The sequence below is a fragment of the Struthio camelus genome, chromosome 8, assembly GCF_040807025.1.
Source record: "Struthio camelus isolate bStrCam1 chromosome 8, bStrCam1.hap1, whole genome shotgun sequence".
Taxonomy (NCBI): Eukaryota; Metazoa; Chordata; class Aves; order Struthioniformes; family Struthionidae; genus Struthio; species Struthio camelus.
This window is the reverse complement of record NC_090949.1, coordinates 35071251-35094805: the sequence shown is the minus strand read 5'-3', so window position 1 is coordinate 35094805 and position 23555 is coordinate 35071251. Positions and strand designations below refer to the sequence as shown.

At 42.1% G+C, this 23555-nt stretch overlaps 1 protein-coding gene across 16 annotated transcripts in view; it reads right to left on the bottom strand.

Moving 5' to 3' along the window:
* The window catches only part of NFIA (nuclear factor I A), a 365719-nt gene that overhangs the window by 57920 nt on the left and 284244 nt on the right, over nt 1-23555 (bottom strand). For 7 of the 16 annotated variants that reach the window (XM_068953363.1, XM_068953357.1, XM_068953361.1 and 4 more), the window contains one exon: nt 20989-21116. In XM_068953363.1, coding sequence (XP_068809464.1) covers nt 20989-21116 — 128 coding nt within the window. Of the gene's footprint in view, nt 1-3951; nt 3991-5005; nt 5093-20988; nt 21117-23555 lie in introns of all 16 variants that reach the window. The other 9 variants (XM_068953353.1, XM_068953352.1, XM_068953354.1 and 6 more) reach the window with 2 other exon arrangements.

Below are 23555 nucleotides of genomic sequence, written 5' to 3'. Positions count from 1 at the left end.
CATTCCACATCATGCATCACACCCTTCTGCTCAATGCATAATGCAAGCGTAAATGGGATCCTTGTCCTTGAGAGACTCTGGTTACTGGAGCCATTGTACGGATGTTGAAGTCCCGCAGTAAGACTTTCCAAAACTCTGCACTTCGCAAACCTCCAGCCCAAGTTTAATCAAGGAATTCACAGGAATACTTCACGTTCCTCATCTTCTAAGGGGCACTGGAGCACTGGGATGTTTTTAGTTCCTCTACCTCCTAATGCTTGCCAGTACTAGAAATGCACCACATAATAGTCCTCCTTGAGTACAGCTAAAGATCTTCAAATTTTCATGTATGAGGCTGATATTTATTTAAATGGACCAGAGAATGATGTGTGAAAATTGAATGCACAAAATCCTTCCCAGAGCAAACAAATATCTATTAAACTACATTCCATATGCCTATGCGCCTTACTGACAGTGGCACTGAAATTAGGATTAACTTCGATGAGGTGAATGGAGGCACAGCAGTGTAAGAGGAGAACAATTCCCTTTCTCTCCAGATCTGTATCTATGCCTATATATCCATCCCATTTCACTCTTTAATTGCTAGCATTTTTCTGACTGCACACATCTTAAACAATAACTCCAAATCAAGTTAGTCACATCGGTAGTCCAGCTAATACTCGTCTCCAAAGACGACTTTTGGATAATTACCCCAATATTCCCAGTAGCTCTCTGTCACTAGAATCTTGATGGAGATTTCATAACAAAAGCTATGAATGAAATATGGTTTGGATCTTCATTCTCAAGGGACACTATAAAAAGGAATCAAGGAAGCTCAAATATTACCAGGTGGAGCATGACCATAACAACATGCAGAACAAATAGATGATGCAGAAAAACAAGTTGGCTGTTGAAGAAAAAACCTGATACATAAAAAGGATTTTCAAGGAATTTTTGCTCTTCTGTGGAAATTATTCCAGCAATATCACTGAAATCGGTATCAGCAGAAGTGCTTATTATCTGCTTCTTTTCTGGGGAAGTCCTAATTTTTCCTCTAAGTTTCTTGAAATTTGGATGGCTCCTGCGCTGTCAATCAGACTAACTCTGTTATACGTATTGCTGAGCAAACTTCATCTGTCATCAGCTGAGATATGACCACACTAATTGCTATCCATCAGTTTCTCTATTAGTTGTTCCAGGATACACAAAATACAACATAGGTGGAAATTCACTCATCTTAAGGAGGTGCTCTTTAGCTTCTACGTTTTGAATGTACTTGGGATGCATTCGCTCCCCTGGTCACATTCAGAGTCACCAGGATCAATGATTAACTACCTGCCAATGAGCGCCTCACTTCTCAAAACAAAATGCAGCTTAATGAACAGTGATTTTACAGAAGTAAAATGAAAGCTCCCCATCTATCCACTTATGAAACTGCTGCATATGCATCACCAGCACACACAACCAGCTTCCTCAGAACTCGACATCTGAGAGATCATCAGGAAAACAGAGCTCATCTATCAGTCCCCATCAACATCATACCATAGGTGACTGCCAGATACTTAAGAAGCTATCCAAAAGCAATGTCACAACTCTTTTTTCAAGACACTACAAAAGAAATGTTCCAAATAAAATAAAGCAAATGCACGTACAAGTAAATGAGCCAAAGAACTTAATAAAAAGAGATTGATTAAAATGAGGACCAGAATGTTCAAAAAGGACTAAGAGAGAAAGGTGCCAAAGGCGCATTAAATGGATTCAATGGCTTTAGGTTTTAAACGCTTTTGGACTTTTCAGCAACTTTTAGCCAAAAACGATAATTCAAGTAAGAATCAGAATTATGATTCCACTTAAGATAAAGAGGGTTGAAACTTCTGCTTTGTAAATGAGCACCACTCCCTTTAGGAAGGAGAAGTATCAGCTTATACCAACAGAAAATCTTGTCTACAGAATTTTAAAACTGAGTGACACAATAAGCATCATTAGTTTAAAACCCTACCCCGCTAAAGTCTGCCTCTAATTTTCTGGTGCAGTGTTGCCATAGAATATGACATCTGTTTGTAGCTATGTGTACAGCATCATCCGGACTGGTTTAGCTCTGCTAAGTTTGCCTTCATTCCTGCTTTGCTGTCCCAGTGATTCTTTCAATCACTCATAAACTGGTACTCAACGTTTTACCAATTTCCTCATAATATAATTGCATGTGAATTTTTTATTTGAAAACTTTAATGAGAAGTGTAATATATAGCAAGATAACAGGTCAATTTTCTCTCTGATTTAATGTTAGTTTCAGTATCATTTTACATTGCACAAATATATAATCAGAATAAAAAATGTCTTTTAATGATGTCTTTAAGCATCTAGTCATTTAAAATTCATGATTACGTTTGTTTCTTTGCAAATGTTATTTGAGAAATTTTCAGAATCCTTGGCAGATTCAATATAGCAGCAGGGACAAACTGCAGCCATCCATAGGAGAATATACCTTTATGTGGGTGCTTTGGGGATGGAACATCTATAGCTGTAAGGCAAAAAATGCCATCATAAATTTGGATGGCATTTACAAAGCCCTCTAAAAAGTCTTTGCATATGATTATAGCTGAGGTATGATATTTTTGCAAGTAAAAGACCCAGAATAGATTTATGTTTCAACTATATCTTCCTGAGATGCATATGGATGCTAAATTGCAAGTGATACTAAAGGGAATTTTAGTAACTGAAGAAGAGGGAGTCAAATTTTCTATTTTTTAAAAATTTTCTCAAAAATCATTTACTCATTATCTGTATGCCATCAAAAGATCACTGGCTAGCTAGGCTATGTGTAACAGTGATGGCTACTAAATGCCAAAGCCATGAGATGGAGATGGGTAAATATGCAATTTTTTAAGACCTGTGACCTCAGTTATTGCATGATCATGTTTTTATATGATTTTTAGGATGACAAGACTAAGTGTGGTGTTAATTTTGGCTTTGAAGACTTCAAAGGCTTTGGCTTTGAAGACTTCAGCCACTGAACGTATGTTTCAATTAATAAAAGAGCTGTAGACAGGATTGAAAATAGCTCAGGTAATTTAACATGTACTGTGAAGTCACATGATTTCTGCACAACTTGAGGTGAAGAGTTTATACATTATTCCAAAGAAAGAAAGAGTTGCAAACTGAACTCGTGCAGCGTAGCAAACCAAAATGGATTTATAATTTGACAGGTCAAGAGTGTACTCATGGAACTGTTATGTATTGCTATCCAGTAGTTCTTGGTATTTTTTACCATATGACTACCTAGGCTTGACAGTCACAGGACTGAACAAGTCATCTCATTTCTACATAGCTGCTGTGCTCATTTACTGGGAAGTGTCCATTCCCAGTTGTACGCTGGAACGACACTGGGAATGCCACTGGGGCGCTGCTGGGGAAGACTTGGCAACTCCCAGCCAGCAAAAACATACACTGCCTTCTCGCAGATCACTTCTCAGGTATGCGATGTCAGATGGTGAGACCAGCCTCATTTTTCGACGTTCCCAATGGGCTTTAAGGTTCTGGGAGGAACAAAGAATCCCCCTGGAAAAACACAATGTTCCCCGTGCAGAGAAGGCAGAGCACAGCAGTTTGGCTTCAGCTTCCTTTCCGAAGGACATGCATAGGATGATACGGCCTTCAGGTCTGCTTTCGTGACCTGCCCAACACCTCTCTATCGAACAATTTAAAACATATGAGACAGGGGTAGAGGCCTCACAGGGAAAAAGTCTCCACAAGCTTCATGAAAACAGGCATGGGAAGAGCAGATACCATGTAAGCGCTCCCTCAAGTGCAGCTGCTATGGCAAAGTGCATAGCACGAGCTCTCCCCTTACTAGACACTAGAGAACCCACACAAGAGGGACACCTGGTACACCCCCCCCTCCACCCCAACCAACCCCAAATGTCTAGGCATCGAGAACAAGAGCATTGGCATTGTTTGAATAAGCACACCCACCATGTAGTGCTCCGCGGTGGTCGGGGTTTCTTAGATATCCTAATTGTGTAAAAGAAAGTAAAAGAAGAAAAAAGAAACAAGGTGAGAGAGAGCACTATCATATTTTGTAGCAAGCAGGATGATACTGTGTGAAATCTTGGCCCAGTGAAGTGATAAAGGGGAAGCTTGCAGTTTGCTTAAGGGAAAACTTATGTGCAAACGGTAAAATTACCAAAATATCACATTGCAGAAAATGGGTGCATTTAGGCTCAATTAAGCTGTAAAAACGAAAATGGCACTTTAGCTTACAAAAACGAAGGGAGAGAGGGAGCTATCAGAAGTAACTTTACAAGGTTTTTATGCATGAGGATGCTGCTTCACTGGACCAAGAAAGCTACAGTATGGGACAGGCTTTTTCTTTCATTAGACACTTTGCTAGATAGCTTTGCAGAACCTCAGAAACTGCTGCTCTGGCATTATGAAATATGCCTACATAACTTGATCTTATGATCTTAGGAACACAGAAAAAAAGCCATGCCAAATCAGATTAAAAGGGTCCACCTAGCCCAGGATCCTGTCTCTGACAGTGGTTACTAATGGATGCCTCGAAAAGAGTAGAAGACCAGGGAAAGCATACAGCAATAATTCTCAGGAATACTCTCCCAGCCTCCAACGATTTGTGACTTCTACAACAAAGTTGATATTATGGTATTGAAGATACTCTTATTCAAATGTGCAGATTTACCCCCCGCTTTTGGATTTCTACCCCAATGAGATTTCCACTAGTCACATAAAAAGGTTTCATAGCTTGGTGCTGGCAAGTTCAACGTTCTTGCCACTAACTCTGCATGAGCCAACAGCTTTCAAGCCCAATGACGCTACGGGTATAAGAGCATCCAACACTTTTTCCTGTGTAAAGAAAGTGATATTTGTGCTGAGGTGCTCTAAGTGTATACACTTTGGGAAGTATTTTTTTTTTTAAGCAAGAGTCTGGCTGCAAATTGATATTAACATTTTTCAGTATATGTGTAAAACACATGTTTCAGAAGAATAGAAGAGAGAAACTGTCACTCACTGGGAAGCTTTAGAGCTATCTGGCTCCCTGGGAAACTGCATGCAACTATTCTGGTGTCCAAGGGTTTGACCAGTGAGTTTCCTCTTCCTGCAAAGAATGAATGCAGAAGTAATAGAGAGTCTGAGGGGGTAGTTTTTAGCAAATGGCTAAAGATACTCCTATTCTGCCCACTCCAGCAGGTAGGAAGCAGGTGGTGGTAGAAGAAAGAGGAGGGGAAACGAGAAACGCCTGCCTTCCCCTCCCAGCAGTTAGCACAGGGAAAGGCAGGGCACTAAACTGGGAGAGACCGGCATTGGTGTGGCTCAGCCCTCCGCAGTCCCTCCGCGACGCTGCGCTCCTTTGCAGCCGTGCCGGCAGGGCAGCGCAACAGCAGCGCTGTGACCCAGCGCCAGGACGTTCGGCTCCGATTGCCTGGGGTCCTGCTGCGGCTCCCCGGCGCTTGGTGAGCCAAACTCAGCACGCTGCGCATATCCTCGGTAACGTTGGTACGAGTTACGTATAAACACCCCACAGGCTTGGATAGCAAAAGCGACTTCTTAAACATCATGCTTATTTTACTCTTCACCTGTCAGGGGAGTTTTCTGAAGTTTTAATTCTCTAATTGAATCGGTACCTACATGACATTTTAAATTCACTTATAAAAGGAATCAGTAGAGCTAGGGGTCTATAAAAAAGCTTATCCTTTCATTTTTGATGGCTTATTGACTTTATAAGAGTCAAAAGGCACAACTGATGTATTAGGGAGCCCCTATAACTTTACTTAAAGCAAAAATCAGAAAGTGATCGAAAAGTTTTATAGAGGAGAGCAGAAATATAATTTTAAGCCTCTTAAAATTGCCTGAACTGTGAAATCAAGTAATGAACACTAGAAAAGGTTCTGTCAGCTGGAATCAAAGCTTAGACTAGTCAGCATTTTCTTCCCAAACCTTATTATGGCAAAGATTTTTCATCTCTGCACTCTGTTCATCCCAGGAAATAAACTGCCTTGACCTCCACCTGTTACTTGGTGAAGTCTGCTGTCATCTTTGACTAAACCCTATTCTTTCCCTTCAAAGCCCCCTGCCCCACTGAGAAGGTGGGAAGATCCAGCTGTGCGCTGATTCAAGTGGATACCAGTTCATAACCAGACAGCATTTCACAGTACACATTGCAAGCAACCGAGCAGGAAAAAAAATGTAGTGCCAATGAATTCTGGAAGGGGGCAACATTTTTCATCAATTTAACAATGAGGTTTTCATAGAAAGAAGTTCTTTTTGTGTGTGATGTTATGAACTAGCATTTAAGGCAAGAAACATTTTGCTTATGCCATAACAATGAACCTACTCTAACACCACGTATGAAGAACTGAAGACACACCATCCCGTTAGAACATAATGAAAGCTATTTGTGCTGCTTTGATATTGCATAAGCTGAATGCATTAACTATTTCAAAGCGGTGCAGCTCCAAACCTGTGTAGTTTTCTAGGCTTAGAAACAAGTCATAGCATAACATTGCTAAATAGAAAAAAATATATTATGGAACACAGAACAGCAAGATATGTCACGAGGAAAACTGTATAGCTATAGTAGTCATTCCTTCAAATATATCATCATGACAAAACCATGTAAGAAGCTTTCTAATACAAAGACATATCAGAAAAAGCCGTTGCATATAAAGTTGAACTTCTCTGGGTGATTAATGCTACGTTCAACAAAGGAGACAGTGTCTGTCTAATTACATTAAATACTTATCTTCTAGGGATTGGCAGGGTGTTTCTGCTCAATGTCACTTTTCATGACAATGTAATGATAGATCCGTTTACTTACCAGTGCCATTAGCAAAAATTGTACTGTTTTCTCAACTGCCCTCATATCACAAAAATATTTGATTAACACACTGTAGCTTATCTAATACTCTAAGCAACATATTCTGCATAGTTTTCTCTCTATTAAAAGAACAAGATTATAGCTTGTAAAATTTTTATTGCTCTCACGCAAAAATAAATGAATAATGTGCGATATACTTTGAGTATCTTTCCAGTTCACAAAACAGGTTTATATAATTTAAAATTTTAAATTAGAATAAGATCTGGGGGGAAACAAGCAGACATACAAGCAAAGTAGGCACTCTGGTGCACTAACTTCCCATCCAATCTTTTGTTATTATTTCCTTTTCATTTCAGCCCATCTTTTGAAACTTTCAATAACTTGGGGGGGGGGGGGGGAAAGCTTTCATTCTTTTGCTGAAAAACAGATATGGCCATCTCCCAAGTCTTTAAAATTCACCGCATCGTGAACTGACTCTTCGTAGTCATGCTACTGTGCCAACACACAAAGAATAATGAACCTCTGGAAGAATGTACACAGCGAAGGCAGTTTATCTAGCACCAGGATAATTTCATAACCTATATTGAAAAGCGAGGCTGTGATGTAACATTCTAGCAGTATATATCAGCTACCTGATATTTACTAACAAGGTTAAGCTACTCTCTGTTTGGCTCAGCACTCTTCATAATTCACTTTTTAATGGATGGACAGGAAAAGTCAGCAACGTATGGCACAGATCATTTAAGAAATAGGACAAGACAGCTTACGACAGTACCTATTTCAAAACACGCTCCATCCCTCCATATGATCGCATCAAAAGTCTATACTTAGCAACTACAGTGCTTCAAATCTACTCATAAATCCTTTGAGGGGTAGATTTCTATTTATAAGTAAAACAGTAAATTTGGAAAAAAAAAAAAAAAAGAAAGACCTGAGGAAGAGGTGTCACTGTCAAACAGTACCGTGTGGCTCCGGAGATCATCTCGGTATTTTATGGTTAGGTAGAAGGAGGAACATGGGAAGCTTAGTTCAGTGAGGAGTTAGGACAGCCACGCCATTTTGTTACAGCTCCTTACGGTGTTATAAAATGGCAGAAAGTAAGCACCCAAACTGCCTGGTATTAGGCATAGCAATATAGCAGTGAAGAATTAACCAGCACCATCTTAAAATCCCTCGCAAGTGACTCTTGCAGCGAGTGGATGACACGGCAGCCAAGTGCCACATGTGACTCTCCAAATTAATAATGGATTTAGGATATTCATTGCCTGAGCTGCGAGGATTTGGGGTGTGTCTGCAATTATCTAGATCTAAGTCTGACACACATTATCCTTCTATCAATGTCATTTCCCTTAGTCGCCAACAGATTATCAGCAGCTTTGTGCTATTCCAGGTGTCAAAGAAGAATTAAACCCACAACAATCGCCCAAACAAAGGGACAAAAGACGGGCTACGTGTTTCTGAGCCCTGCATATCAATTTAATATGTGCAGCTGACAATGATGCAAATGTCCTCGGGAGAGAGGCGGCGAGAGCGGTGCCCAAGCATACGCGCGCCACCGTCAGCAAGATGGCAGGGAAGAGAGGCGGGAGGATCCCCAGCCCAGGACGCACGCCTCGGCCGGCAGAGCGACCCGCGCAAACGCGCCGCTGCCTGGGGAGGATTTTGGAAGCACCTGATATGGAAAAGGGCCCTAAACAAGCCAGATGGTACTTTTAGCTGGCAGCGGAAAGTAGGAGACAGCCAAAAACATTACAGCATTTCCCCAAGAGGCCAGCAAATCGATTTTTAGCCATCTCTCTCTCTTTTCTTTTTTTTTTTAAAGCGACGCGATGAATGTAAAAACATAACGTTTCTGCCCATTTTTAAGTCGGTAATTTTATGAATAATACGCTTAAGAAGGCAACAACTGGAAGGGATGAGAAAGCAAGGCATTTTGGCTTTCCCAGGGCGCTGGTATATTTGACATCAGGTTCTATTCAGTCGCTGCCACTGTTTACTCTGAATTAAGTGCCAGTTTTTGTTCAGGGTTTTCCACATAACATTAAAGAAAAAAAAATCCTGTAAAAGTAGAGAAATAGCAATGCAAAATCACAACAGCACCACAGTTGTCAGGACATGGGGGGAATGCTGTTTGTAAGACTGCTTTGCCTTCTTCCCCCCTACCCCCAATTACGGGCTTTCTAGATGATTATTTTTTAACAGAGGCCAAATAATTTATTTAATACTCTTAAGTTCCCATTTGGCTAAGGACTTGCATAAGGAATTCAGCTGTTTTGGGATCTTTTTAATTTTTAAATTCTCCAAATGCCAGGGTTTGCAGTTCTGCCTGGATTACGGGACTCTCTTCAGGAATCAGGCTGATGTCAGATGCTGAACCTTTACTTTCTTGGAGTTGCTCGGTGAGTTTAGATCAGGTGTGGCCAAGTTGTGTTCACTCCAGGAATGAAAAAGGGATGTAGAGAGTAGGGAATGAAAGGGGAGAGAGAGACAGAGAAGTCGTGGAGCACGGGGAAATGAGCACCACCCCTCGCTTCCAACATGCACCGTACTCCGAGGACTGGCCAAGCTCAAAGGAAGAGTCAGGATGATGTCTTCCTTTTGTTTGCTGGTATTTCAGCTAACAGTGAAGGCAAGCGCAAATATAGGGTTAAATCTGGACTACATCCAAAGTGCTTTCTCCTGTCCAGAGCAAGGTAGTGCACTAATGTACTACATCACAGATGTAACTGCTAGAGACAAATGTGGGATGCTGTAATAAAATGGGACGTGACGCTAAGCACAGAGGAAGATAATCCATACATTTGTATTTTTCAAATCTCATTGATTGTAAATCCTTACTTTTCAAATAAAATGTATTTCCCTCCTATTTGTGAAACAGAAGACTTTGCCCTTGGCCCTTGCTCATATAAAACTGTGTCACTCTTTGCAAGAGCACTGTTCTTTGACATAAGGCCTGCAGGTACCATCTCATTTTGCTGGCTTTTGGGGGTTCGCAGTCCTTCATGCAAACCCCAGTGGAGCCAGGGAAGACTGTGCACAAACAGCAAAACAGAGCTTATAATTTTCCAGCTAATTTTAGCAACAGGATCTCCTATTTGGTGAATATCACACTAAAAATAGCAGCAGCCCGTTGATGCAAGGGAACAGCAGAAGAAACGATCTCGCTAGGGCTGCTGGCCGTGCGCGGGCAAGCAGAGGTGCAGGACGCCGCGGACACCTTCTGAAGTTAGAATAAAACTGGAGCCAGCGCACTATGTGAAGACCGTAAGTCTTCACGGAAGCGGAAAACAAGAGAGAACCAACGGTGCTTAAACCTTACTTAGGCTGCGGTGTCCTTATTAAGAGTCACTCCAGCGGAGCTCGGCTGACCGGGGAGCAGCCGAGGGGCAGCGCTGCCTTGGTGCCGTAAGCCCCGGGGCTGCGGGTCAAGGTTAGGCGCTGCCCACGCCGGGTGAGCAGCACGGCTGCTGTCACAGCACCCAGACGTTGCTGGAGGTAGAGGGTGGCTCGGCAGCCGCTCAGCCGAGGCCTCACCTGAGCTAACAGGCTGCTGGACAGATTTCTCTGCTTTCCTATGCGAACCGACTGCTGCGGTCAAAGCGCCTGGGCAGCACTGAACTCTAAAGAAAGTAACCGGGGGATGATTTATTCACTGTTTCTGGCGGTAAAAAAAACCCCGAGGAGCATCAAACAAAATGATCGGGCAGCGGATTTGAGGCAAACAAAAGAAGAAGCGGTTCTCCTTTCCACAGCACAGAGTAAAATGGGAATCTGCTGCCACGGGATGTTGTGGAGGCTGAAATAAAGAACGGGTTAAAAAATGTCTGCGCAAATCCCTGAAAGAAAAGTCCACTGAAGGCTGTCAAGCACAAAGATGTGAACAGAGCCTCTGGCCCATGAAACCAAGCTGTTTGCTGCCAAAATTCGAGCGGCTGTACTCTGAAAAGCATCACTGGATGGCTGTCCTGCTGTTATATTCTTTCCTTAAGTGTCCGCTACCAGTTCTCGACAGAGGCAGCGCGTTGGGCTAGGTGGCCCTTTGGTCCGGCTCAGCAGAGCCTTTTTTTTGGCTCTCTGTGGGCAGATCCACAGTTTCTGACGTGAGCGTTTGTAGGCTGAAACGTGCACTACCTGGGAGCCGAGAAAGAAGAAAACAGCAGTAGGGATCCAGTTCAATGAAATTAAGAGCTCAAGATTGCTCCTCACTTTGTGTGCAACTAGTGGGTGAGGAACATGTAGAATCAGCATGCCAAACTCAGTGAGGGAAAGGAAGAAAAAGGGAGCGACGTGCTATGACCTGCTTCCCGCTCCCATTCCTGTACCCTCCTCTCCCCGTCCCCTAACAACTCTCACTGCACGTTTTAACTTTGGGTGAAAACGTTTGCTTTAAAATAAAGCCTGTTTTCTTCTTTGAAACAAAGATGAAAATGTGTGCGCGGGCTACAGTAGCTGCACTGTGTGCTGGGCAGAATAGTGATGGTTGTACTGGGAATCTTAATAAACAGTGCAGAGAGAAGGACTTCTGCATAAAAAAGGGTATATGTTACGTCTCTCCCCCTCTCCCCTGTTTCATGCAATATTTACACAGCTGTGCTTTGTAAAATGTGTAGGGGAGCTTTTTATTATTATTTTTTGGTAATTTATTTACCTAAGATAGCCCAGCATCTGTTTTGCGGTGAGCTTCTTTCACAAAGTTTCACAGTTGCCTTGACTGATGCAAAAGGAGGTCATGGTCCTTACTCAATGATCCTAAAAACATTTGTTTCAACCACTTTGCCATTCTATTTGGCTAATTTGTGTTCTGTTCTGTGCTTTTGGTATGTCCTCTACTTGGAAAAGTGCATCCCTTGAGGGTTGATCTGGCTAGGTGAGTATTTTAGTTATCTGTTTTATAAAATGCAGAAGTGCACAGGAATTTGCAATAATATGCATCATTTACTGGCTCTCAATATGTACTGTATATTGGCTCTGAAGACTACTAATATTTTCCAGCTGCCTCCAAAAAAAAAGAGTTCAGTGCAGTCTTTGCAATTGGTCCTTTCCCATGACTGCCTATACAGGTGATGAAGCCTTTTCCTATGTCCTGAAGAATTAATAAACCTGAACATTTCTCTACCAACATACCGCAGTAGATAAAATATTACTTCTGCTTCCCAAACACATTAGAGAAAGCAAGTCTGCTGATCTCAACTGCTAAGGCAGCACATGGAAGGAACGCAGTCCATTTCCTAACCAAGATCTAATCTATAGAAGACTTTATAGATCCAAGTCAACATCCTGAATTGGTCCCAGAAGCAAATATAAAACCAGTTCAACTTTTGGAAGACAGGTACAATACTCTCAATGTGTGTAAGCCCGTTTGCAACTACAGTCCCACACTGCACTAGCTGTAGCGGTCAGATGATTTTCAAGGATAGCTGCACCGGAGTAGACCAGTCTGGAGCTTGTAGAGACTCATGTTTGACAGATTCCAAGCCAGCAAGACATGTACGGCCATGCCCAAACAGAGGGTGCTTCTGTCCATTGACAGCTTTATCTGAGCTTTCTAAGCTCAGCTCTGAAAAGATGGAGAAAGCCCTAAATCCTTCCTGATCAGCTGCAAAAATGACTCAGACTATGCCACTTATCTGTGGAGCCAAAGATCATCTCCGGTAGTCTTACGGCTGTTGTGGCACACAAAAGATCTTTTTCTTAGCTCGGATGCTAGTCAGCAAAAATGGTATGTATGGACGACGCCAGTACCAGGCCAGTCAAAAACATAGCTTTAATTTGATAGCTGAAGTGAAACACCCTCTGCGTTTTCAAACTCAGAATTCCTACAGGTCCATACCCATTTATATGATGCATCTCCTGACATCTGGGACTAGATGCAAAAATCAGAGACAAAACATTGACTGACGGACTTCTCCAGAACCATACTGAAGGGATGTCTTCCTCCGGGGACTATAGCAAAGATGAGGCAATGCACTAATACTTGCATGGGACCATTAATTTTATTAAAAATGGAAGTTCAGTGTAGCCTGAATCTCGGGGACAAGAAGTCTGTTGTGTTGTCCAGGCTCTGGACAACAAGGAACCTTTGAGAGGTGTGGAAACATTTAGGACTTTTCAATCCGCGCTGCTGAATGCATGTCAGGAATAATTTTACACTGGCAGAAGGGTGGCTGGGGTGAGTCAGGAGTTCTTTCCCCGTCTCTAACTTGTGTGATTTTGAAACAGTAATGCCAACAGCATGGAACATTGTCATGGGTCTCATGCTACTACGTGAATTGCTGAAGAAAAGCTGAGCCATTGATCCAGTGGTAATTTGCTGTCAAAATGACTGTGTCTATTACAGCAAATGAGCAGTGTTAATCATTCTACTTGATGAATGTTATTGCAAAAGACTGACAATGCTCAAAGCACCACTATTGACCTGCTGCATTTTTCCTAGCTCACATTAAGTTCTTGATCTTTGCTGGCCTTGGCCAATTAGTTTAAGTTATCCATTAAGGTGCAGTTCTGGACAAGTTCTATTTAAAATAAACAACAACTTATACTGGTGAGTAACTCATCAACTATGCAGCAGTCTGATTCTGATTGCCTGGCAGAGAAACACACACATTTTGTGCAGTATCTGATAAAAGATCTATAATGTGCTAACACAAACCTATCATGTAGCACCTGTGACTAACAGATTGTGATATCAAAGTCTTGATGCCTAAGTGCTCCTGTAAATGCATTAAACTTTTAGCGGCAGGAACTGTAGACTGCCAGTGACAAGGAGCTGATATGGTATTTCAGTAAAAGTTGATAAGTGTTATTACTCTTAGAAGAAAAGAAAATTCTTATGTTCTTGAAAACCACTGGGCAGCTTGTGTTTTGATGGGATACTGTAATGCAGAGAGCAGGGATATGGGAACACATGGACTATATGAAAGGAAAAACATTTAAGAAAGAAAATCTCATTCTACAGTAGCTGGGAGTTCCTTGAAGTATGCCGTCACTGTACATGTCACTACAGGCATCTATCCGTGTACGTGAAATCAACTTTTTAAGCAGGATCATCCACGTGGGGCCACGTTTAATTTCAAGTACCAGGAACGGAAGCATAAAAGGCAGTACAGGCCCAAACACTGTCAGCTTCTTAGCTGGGGCAGAGTGTGGGTGTTGGAAGACTCTGTAATAGTGGGGAGAAATGTGGGAAATTGTGTATAATGCCTTGGAGATGAAAAGAAGTACAGGTCTGCAAGGGAACGGGGAAATGGGGTGAATGGGAGCAGGAGCCCTAGTTGCAGTACATAGTCTTAAAACGCTCAGAAAAAGTTCTTTAGAGAAATTGAACAGTGGAAGTTAGCATGATCTGGGAGTCAATAGGTTCTGCCTGCTGTACTTCTCATGGTATGTCTTTAGCCTAACAGCACAGATTACCCTGATGAAATTCTTTCTGCTATAAACCAAAACGTTCTGGACATCTGAGAAACATGATCTGTGTCTGACCTCTGATTAGAAAAGCCAAACTATGCTGTGGCAGGAGATTTGTCTGGTTGCGAAATGTTCCCACTGTCTTAAGATATTAAGCTCAATGGAATTAAAAATGGTGCCTGCTGGTAGAAGTGTCAAGGTATGTACCGAAGCTGCCATACGACAGAGGTACAATCTTAACGGCCATGTGGGTGCACTTTCTGATTTTTCTTTATATTCTGAGAATTGCAGGGTAATACAATGTCACATCTGCGAGTTCTGGAGTAAACATATTTGGCAGAGATCCTGGATGTAAACCTTCTCCGGTCTAAGAAATTGAAATGTTTCCTTGTTTTTTGTAAAATGACTACGAATACCCAACCAGCTCAGCTCAAGAAAGTTAATGAAGATCATGAAATTCCAATGTCTATTGATGATCCAGTGAAAATTGCTCACTACAGCAAGTCACAGACCTGAAAAATAGTGGTGGAGTATTATTCGATATTGAAAACTCCATGCCCGAAGCTGAATGTTTTCCCAGTATAACGGGACTTTTCTTTCTTTATTTTTGTATAAAACATAGTTCTGGTGTTTTTCATCATAATTTCAACGGTCATTGGCAGTTGAATCATTGGCAGTAATGCAGCACAATCACTGCAAACGTCTCTGCACTCTGATATATTTTATGATATCAGGTTTCTTGATGAGCCCACAGACCTTTTGCCCAAGGATAGACCAGGTATACTCTGCATCACTGATGCTGGGACTTCTTAAGCAGATTTTGTTTAATAGCTAGTGCCAGACAACAACTGTATTTAGGGCATAAAGAATGCATAAAGAATACAATCTGGGATCTCTCTTACACCACTTTTTCTGTCGTTTCCAAGATATAATTTGGAACAGACTTTGAAAACAAACTCTTGTGGTCATTTGATCTATGCCTGTACAAGTCCTTCTGACTTGTAAGGCATAAATAAAGGGTCCTTGGTAAATACGAAGAATTATCCTTGTGTGTTGAGAATCTGTGAAGAAGGAAGTACATTCCGGGTCTAAGAAGACAGCTACTGAAACCAGAATTTGGACCAATTGTCTGCATATGGTAGTTCCATAACTAGCACTGGGAAGAGATGTGGTACCATTTAGTTAGAGGTCACTGTCACTGCAAGGGAAAAAATACTCAGATATGGGATCCCAGCTCCTCAAGTGTATAGAAGTTTCACAGAAATTGTTTTCAAACTGTCCCATAGATGGTGGCATGAGAATGAACAGCACTAGCCTGAGTGGATAGTGATCAATCATGAGGCTGACTTTAACAGACTCTTTACTACTAAAGACACGACCAACACACTAACAGGGAACTCTCTGTAGCTTACTAGAGGTTCACATAATATTATCAATCTCATGAACCCCCAGAGCTGTAAAGATATCTTTCATTAGTGCAGTGCAAGTGTTATGTATTAATAATTCCTTAAGTTTTTCTGAATGCCTCATTTGGTTCCTGAGGCTTCCAAGCTGAAGACATGCATGAGCTTAGCACAGTGTGACTGGTAGCAGAGTAACAGGGGTAGAGCTGGGGCAAGAGAAGGTGGCTTGCCCAGGTATGAAAAGCTCCAGCAGCCTTTCAGTGGAAGAAGAAACAGAGAGCTCCACCCATTTCGAAAATGAGTGCAGGGCTGTAAGTTGGTCAAGAACACGACTGAAGCAGAGCTAAACGTCCCTGCAGAAATCTCAAGCAGTGCAAGGACCGCAAACAGCTCCTACCTTTTCTGGGTTTACTGTCCTCTAGGGACCAAACTGACTTGTGGAAATACAAGTACCAGGAAGATGTAAGAAAAGAAACTGATACGATACTCTGAATTTCCACCTTAAAAATGTTTTCCACGTCATGCTGTAGAAATACAATGGAACTGAATTGGCAAATACCATCCATATGCTGTACTATAAAATGACTGATAGAGCAGAACGTGAGCATTACTTCTGGACTGAACCAGAGAACGCATTAGAAAAATGCATAAGTGGAACACTGATATATTCTAACTCAATCTTCCAGGGTGCATTCCCTTATTATGGAATCAAAAGCTTATACCACTAATTATGGTTTACCCCCATTACAAACAGCTGCCGCAGAACTGAACGCAGGCCAGCATTTGAACCTGAGTTCAAAGTCAGTGTGATGCTGCCTTATTTTCTTACTAACATCATCTTTATCCTCTCTTGCCCTTCTTCTCAGTTAACAAGAGTTATGTACTGAAAGTGCTGAGATAAAGTAATGGTAAGGAGGATACCGCAAAAGGTATTTGAAAAGCACAAGTAATTTACTACATGTCTGCTTTGTTTTACTTCCTAAGCCTTCCTGTTGTGAAAGGAAATTCATCTTTTCTGGCAGACTCCAGCCTTTTTAGGCCTGAGAGCTCCCCAGGAGCTTTCGAGTGCAGGTAAATGGATGTGAGACTCTAAGAGTACAGCACAAGGAACATGGAATTAATGTGGGTTTTTGCTTTGGCTGTCACGTCTGACGTATAAGGAGAGTGCTATATCCTTGCTTGCAAGAAGTATCTAGATGTAAAAAACACAAGGCTGAGTCCTCTGGTTATTACAATGGGTCTGAAGTGCCAAGAATGGAAAGGTCATGCTGCTGGTGGGTGAAGCATACAGGATCTAAGCTTAGCAAAGTCTCCACATGAGACAGATGTCAGGTTGCTCCAAGCCCCAAAGCCTTATAATATAAAAACGAAGAGGACTATGGATGGACAAGAGGTGCGGCTTGCATTCTGCATGCAGTGGAGACCCTAAGAGCAGGCGCAGGGGAAGCATCCACTGCCTAATCTAAATAGCACACAGAGTGGTTTTGTCCTCTTCTGTTCTCCTGCCAGTTTGCACATATGTTCTGAGTATGCAGCCTGCCCTCCAAAGACCACTTACAGGGGCAATTGCAGGGAAGCAAAGCAGTAAGAAAGTATCCAAAAAGGGAACTGGTTCAAGAGAAAAAAATGGAGACAGATGTAGAGTGACTAGTCACGGCTGGCGGTAAATAACCCTCTGCCGAGAGCACTCTCTTTTTCTAAGAGGAGTTCACATATTCCATTTCATATTTCCTTTCTAGGAAGTCAAATCCTTGTTTTCCTGGCATTTGTTCCTTTTTTTCTTTCACTATATTTTTTTTCCCTTCTGTATGGTCTAAAATGTTCTCCTCCTTTCTTCTCCTTTTGCTATGTTGTGTTCTCTTTCTCCTTTCAAGTGAGACATTTCTGCAATCCTCCTCTCATGTAGACCACACTCCTAATTTTCCTGTACCCTCCCCAGCCAACATCTTCTATTATAACCCTCTCACGGCCCCTGTGCCATGAGCACTTCCTCTGTCTCTGCATGTATATGAACACAGAGGGTTTCACACGTGCTCTTGCTTTATCCTCTCCACTTTCTCTCATGTGCACACCTCAAAATTCAGCGAATGCAGCACACGTAGGCAGCCTCCCGGAGACTATTTACCCTTTCCCTCCCAGAAACCTGTCAAGGTATGCAGGCCAAGAAGCTATCTCTGGATAAATCTGCTGTGAGAAAGCAATCCACCCAAAGGTAATAAAGCCAAAGGATATATTATTATCTTTGGTGTGGATCCTACTGGGCTGGGAGGTTGGCTGCTGGCTTCTCGCTGTGAACTTTCCTTCCCAGGCAGAACAGCCATCCCGCAGACAGGTGTGTGCTTCCTTTCCTTAGCCTGATTTTCTCCTCCTGTTGTTTAGCCAGTAACCCCAAGGACAGGGTTTAATTATGGGGTTTGGAAACCTGGCTTACGCTACTCTCTGCCAGCACAGGATAAAACTTCAGGCTGCCTTCCGAATCAGCATCATTCTGCACCATCGATACCCTGCATTATCCTACGCAGCATAAAATGAACCACATGGAAGAAATGCCAAGTCAAATATAAAGATAGTTTTAGTCTTTAAACTTCTGCTGCGAATTTCACTGAGAAAAAAGAAAACACTGAAGCTCAGGGATTATAGTAAGTTAAAACTGTGCAATCATATTTGCTTTTAGATTAAATAAACGGCAAGTCCCTTTTCTGGACAGGGGAGACATGGGAAAGGATGTATCCGAAATAGGGCAGAGTTCCAACATCCCCCTCACAGAGAGGAATACTATAGCAAGGCACAAGCTAATACGGGATGTTAACATCATCTGTATGGCTTTCAGATGACCAATATATTTTCTAGGCAGATGCCCCAATGAAGAATAATAAAACATTTTACACTCATGGAGATAAAGCACCCATGTCAAATACGAAGGGTCACACTTTAATATCAGAATTGCATGTGATTTCCAAGGTAAGGCACAGTACTGTGCACAGCATCAAAGCAGGATGCGCTCCCTATTACTTAGGAGGGAGCGCCCTGTTCCAGTGACATACCACTCTCCTCCTGGCATGAAAGGACACTTCAGTACTTTTTTGTCCTTCAGCACTGATGAGGTGTGGCTCTTTAGGTAACCTCTCTCCCAGCCATGCTCTCACAGCTGACCCTGTTTTATAGAGGAGCTGAGACAATGAATCAGAGGAGAGGCTGCTGCAAAGCCATGGGAGAAGTCTCAGGGAGGGCTGCACGGATACAGCATAAAGATTGTCTGAAAGTATATCCCACACAGGCAGGAAAAAGCTCTTGTTCTTCACAACTGCAGTAGGGATAGAAAGCTTGGTGAATCTGAGCTACATCTAGTTGGTACCTGGTTTAAGTCCCTTATGTTGCAGGGTGATTTTCTGCCATTTTACGGACAAGACTAGGGAGAATCTGGGATGCTTCCAAAGCAAGCGAGGAAGGTCGTGAAGAAGCAAGTATCTTCGCTGCCTTGTTCCTGCCTCTCAGAGAGCCTCAGGAAGCTTGACGTAGGCAGCTGTACTTCTTCCTGACGAGCACTCAGTAGCGCCAAGAGTGGCGGAGGTGCTTCAGTCTCCCATCTTGTTTGCATGCATGCAAGGCTTTAGGTACTTCTCTTGTCCAGCTCAGCAGATTAGTGCCACTATCTAATCAGGACTTGGATGAGACAGCTGTGATGACCATTTGTGGGGAAATGACCAGAAGTGACAGCAGAATTAATAGCCAACCTCTGGCTGTTGTACAAATGGAGAAGGTTTGTCATTAAGACACCTCCAAACTTTGGGGTGATTTTCCCTTCAGTCTGACAATGATGTAACAGCAGTGACCCAGTCAGCCTTTAACCATCTGTGTCTGCAGAGGAGGTTGTGATCTCTCCCTTTCGATGGGCATGGTGCTTTTGTTCATGCTTTTTCTGCTCCATGAGCAGCCTAGTACAAGGTGAGGCTCTGCCTTACATCATCTGGAGCCTGGAGCTCGTGGAGGAAACAGCCCCTGGCATCTACTGAGCAGGACACCTCACCTACAACACCAGAGCCCTGGGGACCGCTGTGGCAAGGCAGTCACAGGAAGCCTGGCACTTGTCTGCCTGCAGGTCCACCGTCTCCTCCTGCCAAAGCGCCACATCTGCAGTCAATAAGGGCCCACAAGCTGGCTCCTCCTCATTAGAGGAGAGAGGGCAGCTGGCAGGGGATCCTCCAAGGGCTCCCAGGCGCCGGAATCAGTCCCCTCCCAGTCTGGAATAGCCCAAATTTGGTGACTTTCTGGGCAAGCTGTAAAGCACAGCTGTTTGACCAGGTCTCTGGAGAAGGCTCTGGGTATGTTTCCTACACGATAAAGGATATAGGTGGCTGGCCAAGTGCCCACAGAACTGATTTTAATGCTATTCAGGTTGAATTTACTTTTCTGTGCTGTATAGTTTGTTATACACAAAACTCTGGACAAGCATGTGTTGTTTTAACTCAAACCAGAAACATATTATTTTAAATCCAAACCAACAACAAAGGCAAGAATAGATCCTTTGGACTGTTTAGAGGGCCTGAAACACTGGGAGGCTGACGATGAAAGTACTGGTGGTGTTCACCTAATGTATATGACTTCTATTATTTTTATTAGCCATAAATATTTGAATATTCAGCTGTAACAAAATTGAGGCACTAGCTAACTTCATCTGTGTAAGTACTACTGACCAAGAAAAATATTTCCAATAGTATTAAGCACCCAGATGATATCAAGATAAGTGATCAACAGACAAGTAAGTATGTAACATAACCCGAAAGATGATCAACAAGAAAGATCACACACAAAAATTAACTAGGAAAAGGCAGAACTGCTTCCTAACCATTATGCAGTTTAATACCCAGTTTTATCTATCTCAATATGGAGCTTCATGGTATTACAGATGAGTACGTGCCTTCTGTAAGTCTCTTAAAAAGTCATTACTAAGTGAGCTCAAGTGTTGTGTGACACTTGAAAGGTCCTTTCACCTTATAAAAGTTTAGGGATGTTTATTTACACATTATACCTGTGAGGCATAGCCCAGACAAGTACTGCTTTTTGCTAAGCAATTGTCACTGCTGTCCCAGAATTGAATCTGGAAGCTGTGACAGAGAAAGACAGCATATCTTTTGCTGCATTATTTAAATACTTCAGATGTTTGGCCAAAATACAGAAGTGACACACTACAGAAACATTCACAGCTGCAAGAGCAAGAAAACTACTACAGTATTTTCATTAGACTGACCTTTCAGAGGAAGTTATAAGATTTTTATAATTGATCAGCTTTCTATACCATATTCAGTGTAGTCTGACAACAAAACAGCAACTGGAGATAATTTTCTTGGGCTCCTGAAAGCCATGGCTTACCTGGCTCCACTTCATGCCATCCACTTGACTGGCTGCCACTTCCTGGAGAGCGCCCTTGGCTTGTATAAAACGGCTCCTCCCCAGGACTGTCCATTTCATCCTCCACAGATTTGAGACGTTTTGTAGAGCTGGAATGGTAAAAACACAAAATAAATACTGTGTACATGGAAAGAAACAAAGGTCCTTCTCCTGGGACATACCTTGTTAGCACTGCATGAGACTAACTTGCTTACAGACACTATAATGGATCTAGGGCCCTGAGAAGAGGAAGGTTTGAGTCCTGCACAGTCATCCTGTCCATCCAGCCATCCAGCATCTCAGCTTCTACTATCTGTTTCTGATTTGCTTTATGCTAAAATGACTACGATTCAATAGAAGACAAAATAACCTCTAATTGAGTCCAAACTGACCCCCTGAACACCCTTTAATTTAAGTAGAAGATAGCATAACATTTAGGCATTTATAGATGCAGAAGTGGGACATTTTTCAGTGCACACAGAATTCAATAAAAAGACAACAATTTAATTTGTATTGCATGATTTTTGTCATTTGAACAAATACAGTAATGACAGGTAAGCCTTATTATAGCTGTCAGATATTTGTGCAGCTTATTCTGAAAGAGAACATACTTATCAGCCCAAATTTATATTTTCAATGTTTTAACTTTAGCCATTAAATTGACCTGGCTTTGGTCCCACAAGAAGAAGCCTAGACAAGTGAATGAGGCAAGAATTCATTCTTGGTTCAAATGTCCACATTATTATACATGCATAAGTATTTTATTCTATTGATGTATGCCACCAAGCATAAACCCACCCCAAGAGGTATCTCTGACCAATGTCAGCACTAAAGGATTCCCATACTGAAGGCTCGAGAGACAGAAGAGCCCTTTCTGTAGTCTCTGGTGGTCCCTGACTCGGACTCTGGTTGTTTGACAAGGAAGAGAGTCCCAAAGCCAAAGACACTCAGCTTGGCTGTTTTCTATAATGAGTTGTAGAGACTGTGTGTGGATGTTACCAAGAATTTGTCCTTTAAGTACTTTTCCAAGGCTGGGTCAGCTAACTTCTTTCCCCAAATCTGTATTCTATTAAGATTTCAGGCATTCAAGAACAGGCCCCTTTGTGTAGGGGGAACACATTTAACAGACACCAAATATTGCATTGTAATGTCTACTGGTGTGATGCTTGCAGCCTCTGCTCGGTTCTTCACCTCCAGCTCTGCCCAGGTGAGAGCTGGAATCGGTTAGTGAGCAACAGGAAGAACGATTCCTGTGGTATGGCTGGAACGCAGGGCTGGCCGGGCCTTCGGCTGGAGAACTGCTATATGTCAATAGGGGAAATTGTGTGCATACAATATAATTACCGCCTGATAATTCCGCTGAATCTGTGTATTTAAGGAATATTTTTTTTTCTGACTGGGAACAGTCTAATGAGAGGAAAACAAACATATTACCAAGTTATTAACTACCCATGCTGCTTATAATTAGCTCCTTATCAGTGCTAGCTATTTGCAGAAGAATAGAAGAGCGACAACTAAGCTCTTAAGTAACACTAATAACTTCACTTTTTCGCTCCTGGAGTCACAACTAAACTCTACCTGAGAACGGTGCTAACGATGAGCACTGTACTTAGGGTAGCCAGCTTACACATAAGAAAGAAAGAGCACAAACTTTTTAACTGATGTGTAATGGGAATTGTAGTCGCCAAGCTTCATAATGCAAACTGAGTGCAAGATGTAGAACGTTCTTTCAATCGCTGCAAAGTGTAAGCTAAGAAGTTATTGCTAATAGCCTCTCTTTAAAGTTTCTTTTTTTTAGAAAATAAGAGCAAGAGCTACATTCGAGCCATAGAGCTTTTTACATGTGTGCTTGCTTATTGCAAAGCTGGTGGCACTGCAGACTAAGATAAAAATGTAAAAGAACCCTGGGCTTAAGTTAGACTTTCTTGTCGTGTCTTTGAAATAAATGATCTATTTTGGCTGTGGGGGAAAAAAAATCAGTCTATCTGGTTCCTTAACAGTGTTCAAAACTACTAGAGTGACTGGGCTTGTTAATCTAATCTCATGGATGGTTAAAATAAAAGGACAGGGTAAAAAAATAAAAAATATCCTTGTCTGAGGTTAGCATCGAAGGCAAAATCAAAATCAGCCTGGGCAGTCACCTGCATTAAAAATTCACAATTTTCAAATGGTTGAGTTACAAAATTCTTAAAGCTACATGAAAATCAGAATGCATTAGAGGCCAAGGCTCTGACGTTATGTTAGTCTCCTGGATAATACTTTTTAAGATAAAGAATGCACGTATAAGTCAATCTTAAGTCTACCAGATTCTGCTTTTCTTTCCTCCTACGTAATGCAAGCCATAATATTCATAGCTATTGTCTCCTTACAAATATTCAGTGACCTTCCTGCTAGGACAAAGTGATACATCTCAATATGCTCCCACTTCTCTTCTGCCACCAGTGGAACTGCACCAACTCCCATGCAATTACTCCTGATACACTGAGACACAAGCCAGAAGTTATACAGGTCAATGCAGTAGTATTTCTTCAAAGCTTGCATATAAATAA